General features: G+C 42.3%; 1 protein-coding gene and 1 non-coding gene across 3 annotated transcripts in view; both read left to right on the top strand.

The window, feature by feature from the left end:
• LIMA1 (LIM domain and actin binding 1) overlaps positions 1 to 18,512 on the top strand; it is a 106,440-nt gene that overhangs the window by 23,194 nt on the left and 64,734 nt on the right. For both annotated transcript variants that reach the window (XM_025403308.1, XM_025403307.1), the window contains exon 2: positions 9,728 to 9,869. In XM_025403308.1, coding sequence (XP_025259093.1) covers positions 9,751 to 9,869 — 119 coding nt within the window. In that variant the 5' untranslated portion in view covers positions 9,728 to 9,750. The remainder of the gene's footprint in view (positions 1 to 9,727; positions 9,870 to 18,512) is intronic.
• On the top strand, positions 1,872 to 1,979 carry LOC112635625. Its single transcript, XR_003121970.1, has one exon. It is a non-coding gene; the product is annotated as a U6 spliceosomal RNA (small nuclear RNA).

Raw genomic sequence — 18,512 nt, 5'->3', positions numbered from 1 at the left:
CACACATATAATTCTTGGTTTTGTCCACTAAGAGAGCCTGGAAGCGGTGACATCTCAGTGGCAATGAGCATAACTAGTAGTGTCCAGATGTTAACTTCTCCCATAAAAGAAAACAGGTCTCCTTGGGGAAATAGTTGATTCCAGAGCTGAGGCATGGTAAATACAAGATGAGCCTGGAATATCTTGTAGTGCTAGAAAGTAAGGACGTGCTAAAAACAAAACAAACAAAAAACAGGGCAAGTTGAGAGAACACAGGAGCCAAGCCGAAAAACTCCAAATGGCCAGAGCTGGAACAATTTGAGCAACAAAATAAGGATAGTATTGGATTATAACACAGGGAATAAAATATCTATGAAACGATACTGGTATAAATAAATGGTTGGGCTGAACGTGGTGGCTTATGCCTGTAATCCTAGCACTTTAGGGGGCCGAAGCAGGAAGATCATCTTGTGGCATACTGCCAAGGTTACTACTTGAGACTATGGCTATGACAGTTACTACTGTTACTACTTGAGACCGTCATTATGAGACTGAACTAAGCAAAAATGAAAACTTAAAACAAAAGTAACTATTTTAAAGGAAGCGGCCAGAGGAAGAAAAAGAGAGTTCCCTGCTTCTAGTGAGCAAAGGCAGCCCACTGAGCTTCCACAACCCTTCGTATTTATTGGTAGAAAGAGCAGGGAGGAGGAGGTAATGATTGGTCAACTGCTTAATTGATCACAGGTTCATATTACTGTTAACAGGCATCAATTATGCCTAATCACAAGAATTATGTGGCAGATGCAGTTTGTCAGTTTGCCAACATTCTGCATTCATGAGAACAGTTTGCTGTTTACTCATATAGCCTCCAGTGGTATACTGAGTTGATCACGACCCTCACTCTTTCCGCCTTCAACATCATCTGAGCTCAGGAATTTGAGACCAGCCTGGACAACATAGGGAGACTTCATCTCTATTATAATAAAAATAATAATAGTAAATACATGGTTGAATAAATGAGGGAGAACAAATATTCCTTGTAGAAGAATTTCAATTAATAAATGCAGAAAGGATGAGAGTAACAGAAAATCACCATTAGAATACCAGTAATAATTGCCATAAGCAAGACCCATCCATGAGTGCTAAAATTAATGGGAAAAAGTTTAAAGAGAAACAGAATCAAAGTTCTCCCTCACAATATTTATGAATTACAAAGGGAAAACAAATAATAACTTTACAGAGGAGAAACCTGATATACCACATTAACCATGTGATCAAGGCTAATGTCATGAGTAATAAGACATCACATCAACATCATGTACCCTCTGATGTGATGCACTGTGAAGGGCACATCAGCTCTGGATTATTCCTTTCAAACATTTATAATCTCAATCTAATCCGAGAAAACATCATGTTTTTTAAAAAAGCTTTTTGTTTTTTGAGTATTGCAAGATATTCCAGGCTGATCTTGTATTTGCCCTTCCCCAGCTCTGGAATCAACCACTTCTCCAATGAGTCTTGATTCTATTTTACTGGAGAAACCAAGAAACCCAAATTGAGGAACATTCTACATAATATCTGACCAATAGTTTCAACAATATCAAGGTCATGAAAGACAAGGAAAAGCAGAGTAACTGTCATAGATTGGGGGAGACTTAGGAAGACACAACAGCTAAATGCAGTGTATGATCCTGAAACAGAAATAATACGTTAATGAAAAAACTGGTGGAATTTCAATAAAGTCTATAGTTAATAGTATTGTACCAGTGCTCATTTCTTAGTTTTGCTAACTGTAGTATGGTAATATAAGATAAAGCTAGGTGAAATGTATATGGGAACTCTTGTACTCTTTTTGCAAGTCTTATGTATGAAATTGTTTCAAAATAAAAGGTGAGTGCTCACTCAGTCATACATACACTAAAGTTGAAATGATACAGAGAAGATTAGCATGGTCCCTGTGTGAGGTTAACACACAAATTTGTGAAGCAGTCCATGTTTAAAAAAATAACGTTAAAAAAAAAAAAGGTTAAAGAACTATTAACTTCCAGCCAGGCACTGTGGCTCACGCCTGTAATCCCAGCACTTTGGAAGGCTGAGGCGGGTGGATCACAAGGTCAGGAGTTCAAGACCAGTCTGACCAACATGGTGAAACCCCATCTCTACTAAAAATAAAAAAAAAAATTAGCCGAGTGGTGGCACGTGCCTGTAATCCCAGCTACCCAGGAGGCTGAGGCAGGAGAATTGCTTGAACCTGGGAGGCGGAGGTTGCAGTGAGCCAAGATCACGCCACTGCACTCCAGCCTGTCGACAGAGCGAGACTCTGTCTAAAAATAAATAAATAACTATTAACTTCCAAAAAATGTTCAAGAATGTGAATTTAGTCACTATTTTTGTACAGAAATATAAACTTAGAAATAAATGTAATTTTCTGAAAAAAACATTATGTAGCAACGTATTTCATGTTGCTTTTATTTAAAATTCCCCTTTGCAACTTGAAGTTTTTTAGGTTGTTGTTTTTTTTTCCTTTAATTGCTCCCTTTTACCTGATGACATTCAAATTGGGAAGAGTTGTTGGTAGAAAAACTTTAAAACTCTACAATCTATTTCTTAAAAATAATGTTTTTCTTTTATTTTTTTGAGACGGAGTCTCACTCAGTCTCCCAGGCTGGAGTGCAGTGGCGCAGTCTTGGTTCACTGCAAGCTCTGCCTCCCGGGTTCATGCCATTCTCCTGCCTCAGCCTCCCAAGTAGCTGGGACTACAGGTGCCTGCCGCCAAGCCCGGCTAATTTTTTGTATTTTTAGTAGAGACGGGGTTTCACCGTGTTAGCCAGGATGGTCTCGATCTCCTGACCTCGTGATCCACCTGCCTCGGCCTCCCAAAGTGCTGGGATTACAGGCGTGAGCCACCGCGCCCGGCCTTTTTCTTCTCTTCTCTTCTCTTTTCTTTTCTTTCCTTTTCTTTTCATTTCTTTTTTTTTTTCTTTTTTCTTTTTTTTTTTTTTGATAGGGTCTGGCTCTATAGTCCAGGTTGAGTACAGTGGTGTGGTCACGGCTCACTGCAACCTTAATCTCCAGGGCTCAAGTGATCCTCCCACCTCAGCCTCCTGAGTAGCTGGGACTACAGACACACCACCATGCCCAGATAGTTTGCTGTATTTTTTTTGTAGAGACAGAGTTTCACCATGTTACTCAGGCTGATCTCAAACTCCTGAGCTCACGTGATCTGCCTGCATCGGCCTCCCAAAGTGCTGGGATTACAGGCATGAGCCACCACACCTGGCCCATTTTTTCTTCATAAGTGAGTCTGTAATTTTTACTTTGTTCTAATTTTCTGAGGCTATGTTCAGGAAGCCATACTTCTTGAATAAGTAACCATCTCAAGAGATAAAAAAGAGAGGAGGCCACTGAGATCAGATATATAAGAATAGGATTTTATTAGTGGCTTGGGGAGGGCTGGTTGCAGGGCCAGCTCATTTATTTTTTGGTTTGGTTTGGTGTTTTTTTTTTTTTTTTTTTTTTGGTTTTGAGACAGAGTCTTGTGCTGTTGCCCAAGCTGGAGTGCAGTGACACAATCTTGGCTCACTGCAACCTCTGCCTCCGGGGTTCAAGAAATTCTTCTGCCTCACCCTCCTGAGTAGCTGGAATTACAGGCACGCACCACCACGCCTGGCTAATTTTTGTATTTTTGGTAGAGACGGGATTTTACCATGTTGGCCAGGCTGGCCTCGAACTCCTGAACTTAAGTGATCCACCGACCTAAGCCTCCCGAAGTGCTGGGATTACAGGCGTGAGCTACCGCGCCCGGCTGTTTTTGTCCAAGCCTGGTTTCTGAGAGACAGTTCCCTTGGTCAGGAGAGTCTGTAAATGAATTTATTAGAATAGGTTTCCTGGAGCAGTTACTGGCCTCACCCTAAGCAATAGCTTGAGGAAGCAGATACCTGGGCAGATTTCCCAGTGAGTCACTCTTCAACTTTTCAAGGACCTTTGTTCGAGAGATCTTTATCTCCAAGCCACAGCTCACCCTAGGACAGTTTAGTGGCCCATCTTAAGCTACCTGGTTTGATAAAAGAACATTGATACTGGGAGTTAGAATTCTAGCTCTAATACTAACCAGCTGGTGACTTTGGGAAAATGATTGAACGTTTATGTGTCTTGGTTTCCTCGCTGTAAAAAAGGGGATTTGGTTACTTGATTTCTGAGCTACTTTGTTGATGAAAAAAATCTACCATTTGTATCTGAAACTGAAGGCATCTTCCTTCTCAGCAAACAGTTCCCCTTTCTGTGTATACCATTTATTTGTCATGCGACGATCCTTATAGTCTCTGAAACTAAAAATCTGTGTTTATTTTTGTTATATGTTTCCTTTAACTCTTGCAGCCAACTGTCTTCCAATCCAGCAGTTCTTCCTTCACAGTTCATGTGGTAGTAGAATGCATGTGACTGAAGAGAATGTGTTTTGGAGTCTGAAAGTCTGAAAATGGAACTCATCTGAGAGAGACTGGGTGGGTGGGGAGAGATAATATACCTTTCTTTTTTTTTTTTTTTTTTGAGACAGAGTCTCGCTCTGTCGCCTACGCTGGAGTGCAATGGCACAATCTTGACTCACTGCAACCTCTGCTTCCTGAGTTTAAGCAATTGTCCTGCCTCATCCTCCCAAGTAGCTGGGATTACAGTTGCCTGCCACCATGCCTGGCTACTTTTTTGTATGTTTGGTAAAGACAGGATTTCGCTGCCTTGGCCAGACTGGGTCCCGAACTCCTGACCTCAGGTGATCCTCCTGCCTCAGCCTCCCAAAGTGCTGGGATTACAGGCATGAGCCACTGCGCCCGGCCCCAATACCACACCTTTAATGCAGGCCTATGAAGGCCAGATACTTACCTACAATGGAGGGTATTCCAAGTGGGCCCAGGATAACTTTTAAGTTTCCCTGAAAGCAGGAATGATTATCTCTGATATTCACCACTCTGGGAAGATACCACTATTCTCTTACTGAAACATAATTTGTATGGGTTTTCAGATAGGTGGTTCAGGGATTTTTCTACCTGGTTTTCTACATTAGCTAAAAGTGGTGGTTTTAATCATTCTTCATTAATTGTAGTTGAAAGAAAATGGACTTTGGAATCGAACAGAATATACATTTGAATCCCAGCTCTGCTACTTTATAGCGAAGTGATCTTTGTAAAGTTAATATGTCTGATCTCAATTTCATCATCATAAATATAAGACAATAAAACCAATCCTGTAGAATGATTATGAGGATTGAGATATATGCTTCGCATAAAGTAAGTGTCTTAAAATCTTCCAAGAGTTGGATTTCTAACTTTAGCTTTGAATTTGTAGTTTCCTGTTGTATATCACTTGGATTTCTCTTGCTGACGTGTATATCTCAACATGTGTAAATCAACACTCATCATTTTCCCTCTTCTTTCTATATTTACTGTCTCTGTTAATGGAATCAATAGCCTTCCAGTCATTCAGGTTTGATGATGCCAGCTTTGATTCTCTTTTACCCTAAGTTCATTTTATTCTAAGAACTGTCAATTTCTCTCTTCCTACTTTTCCATTTCCACCTACCCTAATTTAATTCACAAATTTAAACCTTGATTACCTCTCACTTAGTTTTAGGATCTTCTTGACTAGTAATTTAGACTCCAGTCTTTTTTCCTCTTAGCAAGTTGCACACCACTGCTGAATAATATTTTAAAATATGATGTTAGTCATGTTACATGCTTTTTCAGAAACTTTCTATGTTCCACCAGAGAGACTGTGGTTAATCCACTACAGAGATCTTATCTTACAGGCGTGGATATTGAGGCTCAGAAATTTTTTTTTGTTATAAAAGCCGTGCATGTGCTAAGTAAATAGCATATTAAGATTAGACCTCATCTCCGATCACTCACGAGTGAATTCTTCCCACTATTGGAATATGACCCAAACTCCTTAGCATGTTTTTCTTCCCAGTCAGGCCCCATTGTGTCTTTTTTTTGAGACAGAGTCTTGCTCTTGTCTCCCAGGCTGGAGTGCAGTGGCGCAGTCTCGGCTCACTGCAACCTCCGCCTCCCAGGTTCAAACGAGTCTCTTGCCTCAGCCTTCCAAATAGCTGGGATTATAGGCACGTGCCACCACACCCAGCTAATTTTTTGTATTTTTAGTAGAGACGGGGTTTCGCCATCTTGGGCAGGCTGGTCTCGAACTCCTGACCTCAGGTGATCCACCTGCCTCAGCCTCCCAAAGTGCTGGGATTACAGGCGTGAGCCACTGCGCCCGGTCAAGTCTTGTCTATCTTCAACTTCTCTTGCACCTGGAGTTTAACTGACTCCCCAAAGGTGCTAGTGCTATTCTCCTCCTTCCTCCTCCTTTCCTCCTCCTTCCTTCACTTTGATGAAATTCTGCCCATTCTGTAAGTCCCAAGTCATCTGATGTCTTTTCCTTTCCCTCTCACAAAGCCAGAAAATCAGGTCTTGTATTCTTAGACCATGAGTAGCCTCTAACCACATTCTGTCTTGTACTATAAATATTTGTGTATATGTCAGCAAGCACAGTAGATTATGCACACTATTCAGGCAGGGACCTCTCCCTACATCTCATAGGAAGTAGTTATTCAATAACCGGGTACCAGAGTCTATCAAAAATCATGTATTGATTCTCACCTTTATCGGTTTCATAGGTACTAATCACATTGCTGAGAAATAACATTATGCTTCTGTGAAGACAAGTATGGTCAGGGTGAGAGTCATCTCATTCCCTGAGTGTAAGGTGTGCCTCTCCTAGCTGTATACCAAAATAGATGTTCTGACTTTCCTTAACTTTCTGGCTGGAAGTAATCAGAACCACAGACTTAGACTTGGGAGTTAACCTTTTTATTTTCTTTATCACGCTCGGTCTCTCAAATAATAAATCCTTTTCCTTTTTTACAAACATACCTTTTTTTTTCTTTTTTTTTTTTGAGATGGAGTCTCACTCACTCTGTCACCCAGGCTGGAGGGCAGTGGCACGATCTCAGCTCACTGCATCCTCTGCCTCCAGGGTTCAAGTGATTCTCCTGCCTCAGCCTCCCAAGTAGTTGGGATTACAGGGGTGTACCACCACACCTGGCTAACTTTTGTGTTTTTAGTAGAGTCGGGGTTTCACCATGTTGGTCAGGCTGGTCTCTGACCCCTGACCTCAAGTGATCTGCCTGCCTCGGCCTCCCAAAGTGCTGGGATCACAGGTATGAGCCACTGTGCCTGGCCTGCAAACGTATCTTGTATTTTTTTTTTTTTCCGTTTGATCCAGAGTTGATCTTTATGGAAGAACTGACAATATTTATACCCACACCTATATTGGTAGTATATTTCTACCAAATAATATCTTAAAGCATTCATCAGCATTTCCTTAACTTGCCTTACCAAGTTCAAAAAAAACTATGATAGTTTTATATAGTTAAGTTTAGCTGAAATATTTGTTGCTCCTGTGTCTTTTTCATCTTAGAGAAGGGGCTGGCATTGTTTGGTGAGTCTGCCAGTTAAATACCAGATAGACAAATAGGTGTCATGTATTATTTGGTACTTTCCAGTTTATTGCAAAGTACATGTGTAGACTTAACGATTATTTTGTCCAGGAAGAAAACATTTAAAATACTAAACAGTAACGTTTATTGCTTACTTATTCTGTATCAGGGTCTTTTCTTCTTTATCTTATTTATTTTTCGTAAGAATACTGTGAAGTAAGTGCTATTATTATGGGTGAGAAATCCAAGTTTTAGGGAAACTTTTTATTAAGTGATGAGGCCAACGTTCCCACTTAGACTTATCTGTCTCTAACCCAGAGCTCCTTACCATTAAAAGGCATACTGTGCCTTCCAACATGAGGATTAAAACATATTAACAAAACTAGTATTACTTTCAGACAAGGATTTCATTGGAAGAACAAATATTACATGTGGAACAGTAGTATTCTGCATCACAGGATTCTTTTTTTTTTTTTTCTTTGGTGGGGGAGAACTTCTTGGTCTGTCACCCAGGCTGGAGTCCAGTGGCGCAATTCATAGCTCATTGTAGCCTCCAACTCCTGGGCCTAGTAGCTAGGACTACAGGTGTGTGCCACTACGCCCAGCTAATTTTTAATTTTTTGTAGAGAAGAGGGGGTCTTGCTATATTACCCAGGCTGGTCTCAAGCTCCTGGCCTCAAGCTGTCCTGCCAAAGTGCTGGGATTACAGGTGAACCAACATGCCTGACCCAGGACCTTTTTTTTTTTTTTGAAATGGAGTGTCGCCCTTGTTGCCTGGGCTGGAGTGCAATGGTGTGATCTTGGCTCACTGCAACCTCCGCCTCAAGCAATTTTCCTGCCTCAGCCTCCCAAGTTGCTGGGATTACAGGCATGCGCCACCACTCCCGGCTAATTTTGTGTTTTCAGTGGAGACAGGGTTTCACCATGTTGGTCAGGCTGGTCCTAAACTCCTGACCTCAAGTGATCCAGCCGCCTCGGCCTCCCAAAGTGTTGGGATTACAGGTGTGAGCCACCACGCCCAGCCTGACCCAGGACTTTTAATGTGAAGTGGCAGCTTGAGTTGCTGGATTTAAATACCCTCTGTGTTCTACGGTTGTCAAGGTTATTGAAAGCAGTACCTGATGAACCATACATTCTACCAGATCAGTTATGCTCTTCGGTTGTCAAGAGCTGTAAGTAGTACTTTATTTTTCTTTTACTTCTGGTAAGCTGTGAATTAGCAGTACTTTATTATTATTATTTTTTAGTTTTCAAGACTCCTGGATCAGAAACAAAGTGGTACTTTAATCTATATTTTTCACTCTTCAAATAAGGAAACTGTTGACTCATTTCTAATCTCACCTCTTCTGGACAAAGGTTGAAACTCCTTTCCTTTGGTAATTAGTGGGGCAAAATAACCAAACGATCCAGATTAATGGGTAGGGAATAGGTGATATCAAGGATATGACTTTATGTATTCTTTGGCTGAAAGGGATGTTAGAAAAGAGGGTTTGTCTCCTGAACTTAAAGTACATTATACTTCCCCTTGATAAAGACTTTAAAATGAGAATTATAATGAGTCAATGATAATTATATTTAAAATGCTCTTAATACTACTGTAACATATCTAGTATTTTAAATATATTATCTCCTTACATCTATATCAAAACCTCCTAAAGATAGATATTATCCTTATTTTTTAGCTGAAGAAAGTGAAATGGAAAATATTACATAATATGTTCAAGGTAACAAAGTTAGGATTTCCCCAAAGTCTGTCTCACCTTAAAGCCCTGCTCTTCTTGTTATACCACTCTGTGCCCCCAGCTCTCTCCCTGGCACTGAGTGGCCAGTGCTGCAGAGCTTGGGGAAAAAGGGCAGCCAAAAGAAACTTGGATGTAGGTAGAAACTAATTTGGACCTGGCTCTACTGAAATGCTGATTGTACCTCCCCTGGGATGTAATTCAGAAGAGGGGAACATTTCACTCCAAATATGACTTTGGAACAGACTTCAGTTCAGAGAAAGGCCAACTGATGTTTGCACAGTGGGGTCAGTCATAAAATGGAACTGGAAGGGACCTTAAAGGTCATCTGGTGTGGCCTCCTTTTATAAGAAACCACAACCCAAAGATATTGGATCATTTGACCAAGGTTACACAGTTTGGGGGAGAACAGTGGAGGAGTGTGGTCTGCAAGTTTAGGACTCTACCACACCACTGCCAATCCTTGGATGCTGGAGAATCCTCTTCTGTGTCTAATATTCCGACTTTCTTTATTGCATAGGTATTTCAGTGTCTGTAGATAAGATGGAATCAACTCCATTTAATAGACGGCAATGGACCTCACTGTCATTGAGGGTAACGGCCAAAGAACTTTCTCTTGTCAACAAGAACAAGTCATCGGCTATTGTGGAAATATTCTCCAAGTAAGTGCTGATCCTGGTCCAAAAGGACCATATGTCTGGGGCACACATTGCCACCTGTCAGGGAAATTGGTGAAGGAAATACATTATGTAAAATAGTTTTATTGGGCGCCTCCTGGATTTTAAACACTATATGAGGCACTGTGCAGAAGGAGGAGGAGGGTAATAATCAGAAGATACATTCTATGTCTTTGAATTTTTGTTTAGTTTGTAGAAGAAGCAGTTATAGACACAAAAAATATTTTTAAAAAGATAATTATGAAATAATTATAAAGCAAAATATCAGCAGGTCTAAAATGAACAGGAGTGAGGATTAGGTACAGAATAAGAGACAGAGAGAGCATCATGGACAGGAGCTCATCAGGAAGGCTTTCTGGTTGAGATGAGTTTTGAGGCAAGTTTTGATTTGGTTGAAGGGTGTGTTAAGCACTCTCTATACCTGCACTTTCCAATGTGGTAGCCACTATATAGGTGGCTATTTCAGTTTAAGTTAATTACAATTAAATAACATTGAAAATTTAGTTTTAAATGTTTACCAGCTGCATTTATCACTTTTCAAATGCTCAGTAACTACTTGTTGCTGGTGACTGTCGTATTGAACATCACAGAAACATTTCATCATTGCACACAGTTCTGCTGAAAAGTGCAACCTACACAGGCATACTATAGCCCACTGACTGCTGATTAGTAAATAAAACTTTGTTAGAACACATCTGGCCAGGCGCGGTGGCTCACACCTGTAATCCTAGCACTTTGGGAGGCCGAGGCAGGTGAATCACTTGAGGTCAGGATTTCAAGATCAGCCTGGCCAACATGGTGAAACCCTGTCTCTACTAAAAATACAAAAATTAATCAGGTGTGGTGGCACATGCCTGTACTGTAGTCCCAGCTACTCAGGAGGCTGAGGCAGGAGAATCGCTTGAACCCAGGAGGCGGCGGTTGCAGTAAGCTGAAATCGTGCCACTGCACTACAGCCTGGGCGACAGAGCAAGACTCTGTCTTAAATAATAATAATAATAATAATAATAATTACAGAATTTATTTTGCTTTTGAATCTCCAGTTTGGGCAGGATCTCTGCTCTACTCAGCATCAGCCAGGGTGACCCAAAGGCTGGGAGCCATAATCATCAAAAGGCTGGCTCACTCACAAGTCAGGCGGTTGATGCTGTCATGTGGGATCTCAGTGGGGGCCATGGTAGGAATACCTACACATGGCCATTCCATGTGGCTGTTTGGCTTGCTGGCTCAGTTCCCAGGGCAAGCATCCAGTGACAGAGGGAAGGAGGGAACAAAAGAGGGAGTTCAAAGTTGTGTTGCCTTTTATGACCTAGCCTCGGAGGTCATACAGTATCACTTTTACCACATTCACTTCATTAGAAGTGAGTCACTAAAGCTGACTCATTTTGGAGGAGGGCAATTTGACTCCACCTTCTCTGATAGGAGGAATGTCAGAATTTTGGACATTTAAAATTTTTTTAATTAAAAAAAAAATATTGAGATGGGGTTTCACTCTGTCACCCAGGCTGGAGTGCAGTGGTGTGGCCACGGCTCACTGCACCCTTAAACTCCTGGGCTCTAGCGATCCTCCTGCCTCTGCCTTCTGAGTAGCTGGGACTATAGACACGCACCACTGTTCCCAGCCTGGACATGTTTTAAAATCATCCTATGTTCTGATTTGGTATGTGTGGATAGAGTCCAGGAAATTATGTTTTTAACAAGTATCCTAGGTAATTTTTACCTTCAGGGAAGTTTAAGAAGCCCTGGTAGTGGAAGAGATGGACTTGTGGAGTCAAAGCAGTGAACTTGAACATGAAGCGGAATGAGTCAAGTCTAAGGAGATTGAAGCAAAGGATTATGGAAGCTGAACATGATAAAGGGAATAGGAAAGCAAGCAGTCTGGGATGGAGAAATACAAAAGGGAGAAGGAACTGGTGTAATTCATTTAGGGCCAGATGGAAGACCTCGGATGCTCTGCTAAGGTTAGGATTTAGTAAGAAAACCAGTGAACACAATTGGTTTTCGTGTGGGGAGTGACACGATCAGACTGGTATTTTAGAAGGAGGCTTCTGGCAAGAGTGTAAAGCTATGTTAGAAAGATGAGAGACTGGTAACATGGAGACAATTTATGAGGTTCTCTTGGGAACTCAAGTGAAAGCTGTTGGGGGTCAAGGGGGAACAGGGATAGAGGGAAAGAGAAGGATATCAGACAGTGTTGAGATGTGATTAATGGGACTTGGAAACTCCCTGTTCTGCAGAGAAACTTCTCCACATTCTTACCCTTTTCACCCTCTTTAGCCCCACCTGTCTTTAACTAAACTTGGCTTTCCCTTGACATGCATGACATGCATTCTGTGTTTGAGCAGTGGCTGCCTGCTCTTTCTTTTTTTTTTTTTTCTTTTTTTTTTTTTTTTTTTGAGATGGAGTCTTGCTCTGTCACCCAGACTGGAGTGCAGTCATGCGATCTCAGCTCACTGCAACCTCTGCCTCCTGGGTTCAAGCAATTCTCCTGCCTCAGCCTCCTGAGTAGCTGGGATTACAGGCGCACGTCACCACGCCCGACTAATTTTTGTACTTTTAGTAGAGATGGGATTTCATCATATTGGTCAGGCTGGTCTTGAACTCCTGACATCATGATCCGCCTACCTCGACCTCCCAAAGTGCTGGGGATTACAGGCATGAGCCACTGCACCCGGCCTGGCCGCCTGCCCTTTCTGCACATGCTTCCCTGAAATATTTTGGGGGCCAGGGTTGCTACTCTCCTATATCTCCAATACTGTTTCCCATTCATTGTCTCTCGTGCCTGCTTCCGAAGTTTAAGACATGTGCTTTCAGGCTCACATCTAACTATACTGCACTCTTATCCTCCCCTTCGTTGCAGTGGCATGCTAGCCTCCAGGGGACACTAACTTCTAGCATCTTTTTTTTTTTTCAGTGTTTCTCATTGAGGGTGCTATAGCATTTGGGGCGAGGCAGATCTTCCCCATGCAGGATATTCATCATGATGCCCTCCTCTAAATGAACCCATGACATTGTGACAACCAAAAAAGAAAAAAAAAAGTGATAGGGGAGAAAACCCAACAAGATTCTAACACATGTCTAAATGTCCCCCAGGGCCATTGGTGCCAATGGTGTCCTCATTGAAGAATCATTGGGTCCACATCAGTGACCTGTCTGATACTTTGGACTCATAATTTTTTTTCTTTCTTCTTTCTCTCTTTTTTTTTTTTTTTTTTTTTTTCGTGACTGGGTCTTACTCTGTCACCCAGGCTAGAGTGTAGTGGCACAATTATGGTTCACTGCAGACTCGACCTCCCAGGCTCAAGCAGTCCTCCTGCCTCAGCCTCCCAAGTAGCTAGGACCATAGGCATGCACCACCATGCCCATCTAATTTTTTATTTTTTATAAAGACAGTGTCTCACTATGTTGTCCAGGCTGGTCTCGAACTCCTGGATTCAAGCAATCCTCTTGCCTCAGCCTCCCAAAGTGCTGGGATTACAGGTGTGAACCACTGCACCCGACCTGGACTCATAATTTCTTGATCTTCCCCGTTTCTGCAACCTGCATATTGTCTCCCATGCCTCTGCCTCCAGTCTCAACCTATCATCACTCAGAATCCTTCTCTGAAATGGTGCATTTGGAGAACCTACTGTTTGATTGGAGCCTCCTGTTTTTCCACTTGTTTAACTCTTATTCCCAGTGACCCTGTGTTTTGACTTCACCAGGACACCCAGCCCTGGATGTCAGTCCCCTTCCTGGCCTCACTTTCTTCCTTGCCCAACTCAGTCACTTCAGTGAGGCTCTCACCTCTTCCCCAGTGCCTTTCTCACCACCCTATTCTGTCATTGTCCAGCCCAGCCAGTTTTCATTAGGATTTGGGTCTTATAGTAGCACGAAGGAGAGTTAAGAAGTTGGAAAAGGCTTCCAACTTTTAGGGCCTTCTTAATCTTGCAGAAAGAAAGTGCAGAGGGATCTCACAGTTCCTTCTCATGGTATACTGGGTTCACTGTCTTTTCTCCATGAAGGCTGAAAGGATTGCAAAACTGTCAATCCTGAACCCGTTAATTAGAATCAGTGTGCCAGGCACCATGCTAGACTCTTGACAGAAACACATACTATTTTGGCCGGGTGCACTGGCTCATGCCTGTAATCCCAGCACTTTGGGAGGCCATGGCAGGTGGATCATTTAAGGTCAGGAGTTCAAGACAAGCCTGGCCAACATGATGAAACCCCATCTCTACTAAAAATACAAAAAAAACGACTGGGCGCGATGGCTTACGCCTGTAATCCCAGCACTTTGGGAGGCTGAGGCGGACAGATCACGAGGTCAGGAGTTCAAGACCAGCCTGGCCAACATGGTGAAACCCTGTCTCTACTAAAAAATACAAAAATTAGCTGGGCATGGTGGCCCGTGCCTGTAATCCCAGCTACTTGGGAGGCTGAGGCAGGAGAATTGCTTAACTGGGACCTGGGAGGCGGAAGTAGCAGTGAGCCGAGATCACACCACTGTACTCCAGGCTGGGCTACAGAGCGAGACTCTGTCTCAAAATATAAAAATACAAAAAAATACAAAAATTTTGCTGGGCGGTGGTGGTGTGCACCTGTAATCCCAGCTACTCGGGAGGCTGAGGTGGAAGAATCACTGGAGCCTGGGAGGCAGAGGTTGTGGTGAGCCAAGATCATGCCACTGCACTCCAGCCTGGGCAACCGAGTGAGACTCCGTGTCAGGAAAAAAAAAAGAAATATATAAAATATATACTATTTCAAATCCTAACAAAAACTATATGAGGAAGGGGCTTTACCCCTCTTTTATAGTTGAGAAAACTGAGGCAAAGGAAGTAACCTATTCAAGTTAATATTTGAGTCTGTTCCTGTTACATATTTTTCTTCTGATGTGCTTAACATATGGAACTGGTTTGGAAAGATGAATAGAGTCATTTGGTAGGCTTGGAGAATGCTGGAGACATTCCAGAGGAAGGGGAGCAACAGGAGGTAAAGACATAGAAGTAGGACAGGTGGTGGTTTATACTGATGGGAGTGAAAACCAGGGAATCAGCCTGGATTTCTGTTCTAGGTTTTATACTCAGTGGAAACATGTTGCTAATATTACTTAAGGTTTTTAAGGTTCACTCACTGTAGCTTCCCAAAGAAGACTGCAGGACTATTTTCCAAGATCAGTTGAGATCAGGCGCGTTCAGGGTGGTATGGCTGTAGACTACAGGACTGTTTTCCACAAAGCATATACTAATGTCTGTTTCCAACACCTAGTGGCTTTATATTACGGGGTTTGCAAATAGTAAGTCCTATACAAGCCTAGCTAAAAACAGTAGGAAAACTTAGGAGGTCTCTGATCAGAGATTAATATGAAAGTGATGTTTGGAGGAAGCTTAATCTGGCTGATGTTTGTAGATAAGTCAGCTTTACTTTCTAATTGCTAACAGTGCTGTTTATGTTTATATTATAGAAGAGTACTTTTTCTAGCATCAGAGCTTGTGTCCCATGGTCCTTTATAGCTGTAGACTTATTTCTCTGACTAAGCCTCTATAACAGTCATTACATTTGAGGTAAGAAGTTCCTATTGATACGTCCATTTGAATAGCTAGCTTTGGTTTCACTCACCACTGACTTCAGCATAATATAATCCTTCATTTGATAACAGTTGACTCTTTGGGTGGAATTTGTTTGACTCATACATTTTTGGAATTAAAGAGAATCTAGCCTGGTAGTTTTTAAACTATCTTAATTGTGGTCTTCAGAGGAATCTCAGGGCCAGTTCTCCAACAACTGGAACACCCTAAGGGCTAAGCCCAGGCCCAGATCCCAGGCCCAGCCCTTTAGATTTTCCATTCCAGCAATCCTGCTTTGATCCCTTGTAAAGGTTAGGTTCTACATAAGACAGCATTTGAAGAGAGGGTTCTGCAGCTAGCAGAGCTTGAAACCACTGATCTGGCTAGCATTTGCCCCACTCTGACAGATTAGGAGCTTGAGGATTAGCAATTGTGACTGAAGGTCACACACCAAGATGGTAGAACTGATGAACACAGCACGAAGACCCCTAAGCTCACCCCCTGCCAGCATGCCTCTACCTTATCACAGCTGCCCCTGTTTTTGTTATAACTTCACCCATTCCTAATTCCATGAAAGAGGAGGAGGCCGGGTTGAGAGGATCACTTGAGTCCAGAAGCTCAAGGCCACAGTGAACTGTGATTGCACCACTGCCCTCCAGCCTGGGTGACAGAGTGGGAACCTATCTTAAAAAAAAAAGAGCATTCATATTTAGTTTTTTGTGACTATTCTTCCTTCAATAAGAAAAAAATTGACCTTCAAGTTGGCCTGGTTAACTTCCTCTTCTTTCGCTTCTCTGTAACATTTTAGTGGTGAAATTTTTCCAGAAGAAAATACATTGCCTAAACCTTGGGAGTTTCCGTTTTCCCTCTTTGGCTCAGCATTCCCTTTGCTCTATTTGAGGGCATACAAGCAAGAGTCATGGCTCAGGAACTCTGTTTTCTGGCCTCAGAAAAATTTGAGACACTGTTATTACTCCCCAGATAATTTTAGCATCTTCCATCAGCTGCCTGCCCCACAGCTGAGCATTAGTGAGCAGTTGCAAGATCAAATTCCTTATGTGGGCCGGATGGGGTGGCTCACGCCTGTAATCCCCAGCACTTTGGGAGGCCAAGGCAGGTGGATCACGAGGTCAGGAGATCAAGACCATCCTGGCTAACATGGTGAAACCCCGTCTCTACTAAAAAATAGAGAAAATTAGCCAGGCGTGGTGGCGGGTGCCTATAGTCCCAGCTACTGAGGAAGGAGAATGGCATGAACCTGGGAGGCAGAGTTTGCAGTGAGCCAAGATCGTGCCACTGCACTCCAGCCTGGGCGACAGAGCAAGACTCCGTCTCAAAAAAAAAAAAAAAAAAAAAAAATCTGGGAAGGAAAGAGGAACAAGATTTTAATTACAGAAATTTTATTGCAAATGTTTTATTTTCCCAAATTTGAATCTTCAGAATGGTGCCACCATTTTGTGTCCTTCACATTTTGTGTCAGAAGAATGCTAGTTGCTGTAAGGGCCTCTGAGAAAAGTCTGAGGCCTGAACACTGAATTCAGAAGTATTGAGCCTCAGTCCTGTGGCAATCTAAGAGTACAAAATATAAAAGTACCAAGGATTGAACTTGGAAGAAAGCGGTGGTGTAGAGCCTTTCTCCCTGTTACCTACTATTTAGCAGGAACTTCATTACAAATAAAAGGTGGGGATATTTGAGTAGGGGTTTGAGAACAGGATTGAAGACAGCCTTTGGTGTATACACCTGGTCTTACAGATGCCTCCCTGCTAAAAGGACAGGGCCAAAGATGAGAAGTATTTTGATTTTTTTTTTTAATCTATGTTTCTGTTAGACACTAAAGGGAAGGGAACCTCTGAGCTTATTTACTCAACTAACCACAATGTAAATACCTTGCCTTGGAGAACAGTTGGCTAAATATAAACCTGTCTGCCAATTGGTTCTAGTTTTCATATATTGTATTATTGCTGTAATATACTGTAGATGATTATCCAAGGGGTATGGAAATGCAAGTTCAAGGCCAGTTCTAAGTTCCTTTTTATAATAGCTACAATCCACTGTATCCCTGAATTCTCACTTTTAAGGAATCTCTTAGATATATAAGTACAAGTGGGAAAAATATACATACAAGGACATTCACCAAAGCATTATTTGCAATGGTGAAAAACTGGAAACAATCCAAATGCCCATTAAAGGAATATGGGTGAATTAATTATAATGAAAAAGGATTGCCATGATTACCAAACACTTCTGTGTTGCTAAATCAAAGGGATGTTTCTTGGTCTTTATCTTACATGAACTCTCACCACTTTTTCCCTCCCACATTTTTGCTTCTCTTGGCTTCTCTGAAAGTCTCATCATTTTCCTCCTCCCTCTCTGTCTCTTCCTTGTCAGTCTCTCTTATCATCTGTTCCGACTGCTGAAATGTTAGAGTCTCCAGGACTGAGTTCCAGGTATCTTCTCACACTACACACTCTTTGCAGATGTCATCTACTCCTGTGGCTTTAATACAATCCGTGGGCACATAAGCCCTAAATGAGTACAACTAGCTCAGAGCTTTCTTCTGAGCTCTGGACACATGCATCTCATCACTGCTCCCACCAAATGGATGTTTCCGTTAACATGGCTAACATTGAACTCTTGATCTTCCCCGTTTCCAAATTTGCTCTTCCTTCACAATTCCGCGTCCCAGGAAGCATTACTTCCATTGACTCAGCTGCCAGAAACCTAGGAATCATTCTCTCTTCTCCCTCTCGTTACCACCCTACTGATTCTTCTTCGAAATGTATCTCAAATCTATTCACTTGTCTTTATCTCTAGCGCCATTATCTCTGCAGCCCAGCCAGCATTCTCTCTCATTAATGCCACCTCCATTCTCAGCCCCTTCCAGTCCATTCTCCACACTCCAGAGCACTCTTTTAAAAACACGAATTGAATCAGTGACCATCCTACCATTTTTTTTTTTTTTTTTTTTTTTTTTTTTTTTTTTGGGGGGTGTTGGTTTTTTCCCGGCGGGGGGGGGATTGGCGGGGGGTCTCTGCCCCCCTCCAACCCCCCCCGCCCGGGCGCCCCACTGCCTCCCTCACC

Source organism: Theropithecus gelada, chromosome 11 (genome assembly GCF_003255815.1).
Source record: "Theropithecus gelada isolate Dixy chromosome 11, Tgel_1.0, whole genome shotgun sequence".
NCBI classification, from domain to species: Eukaryota; Metazoa; Chordata; class Mammalia; order Primates; family Cercopithecidae; genus Theropithecus; species Theropithecus gelada.
This window is presented reverse-complemented; position numbering and strand designations above follow the sequence as displayed.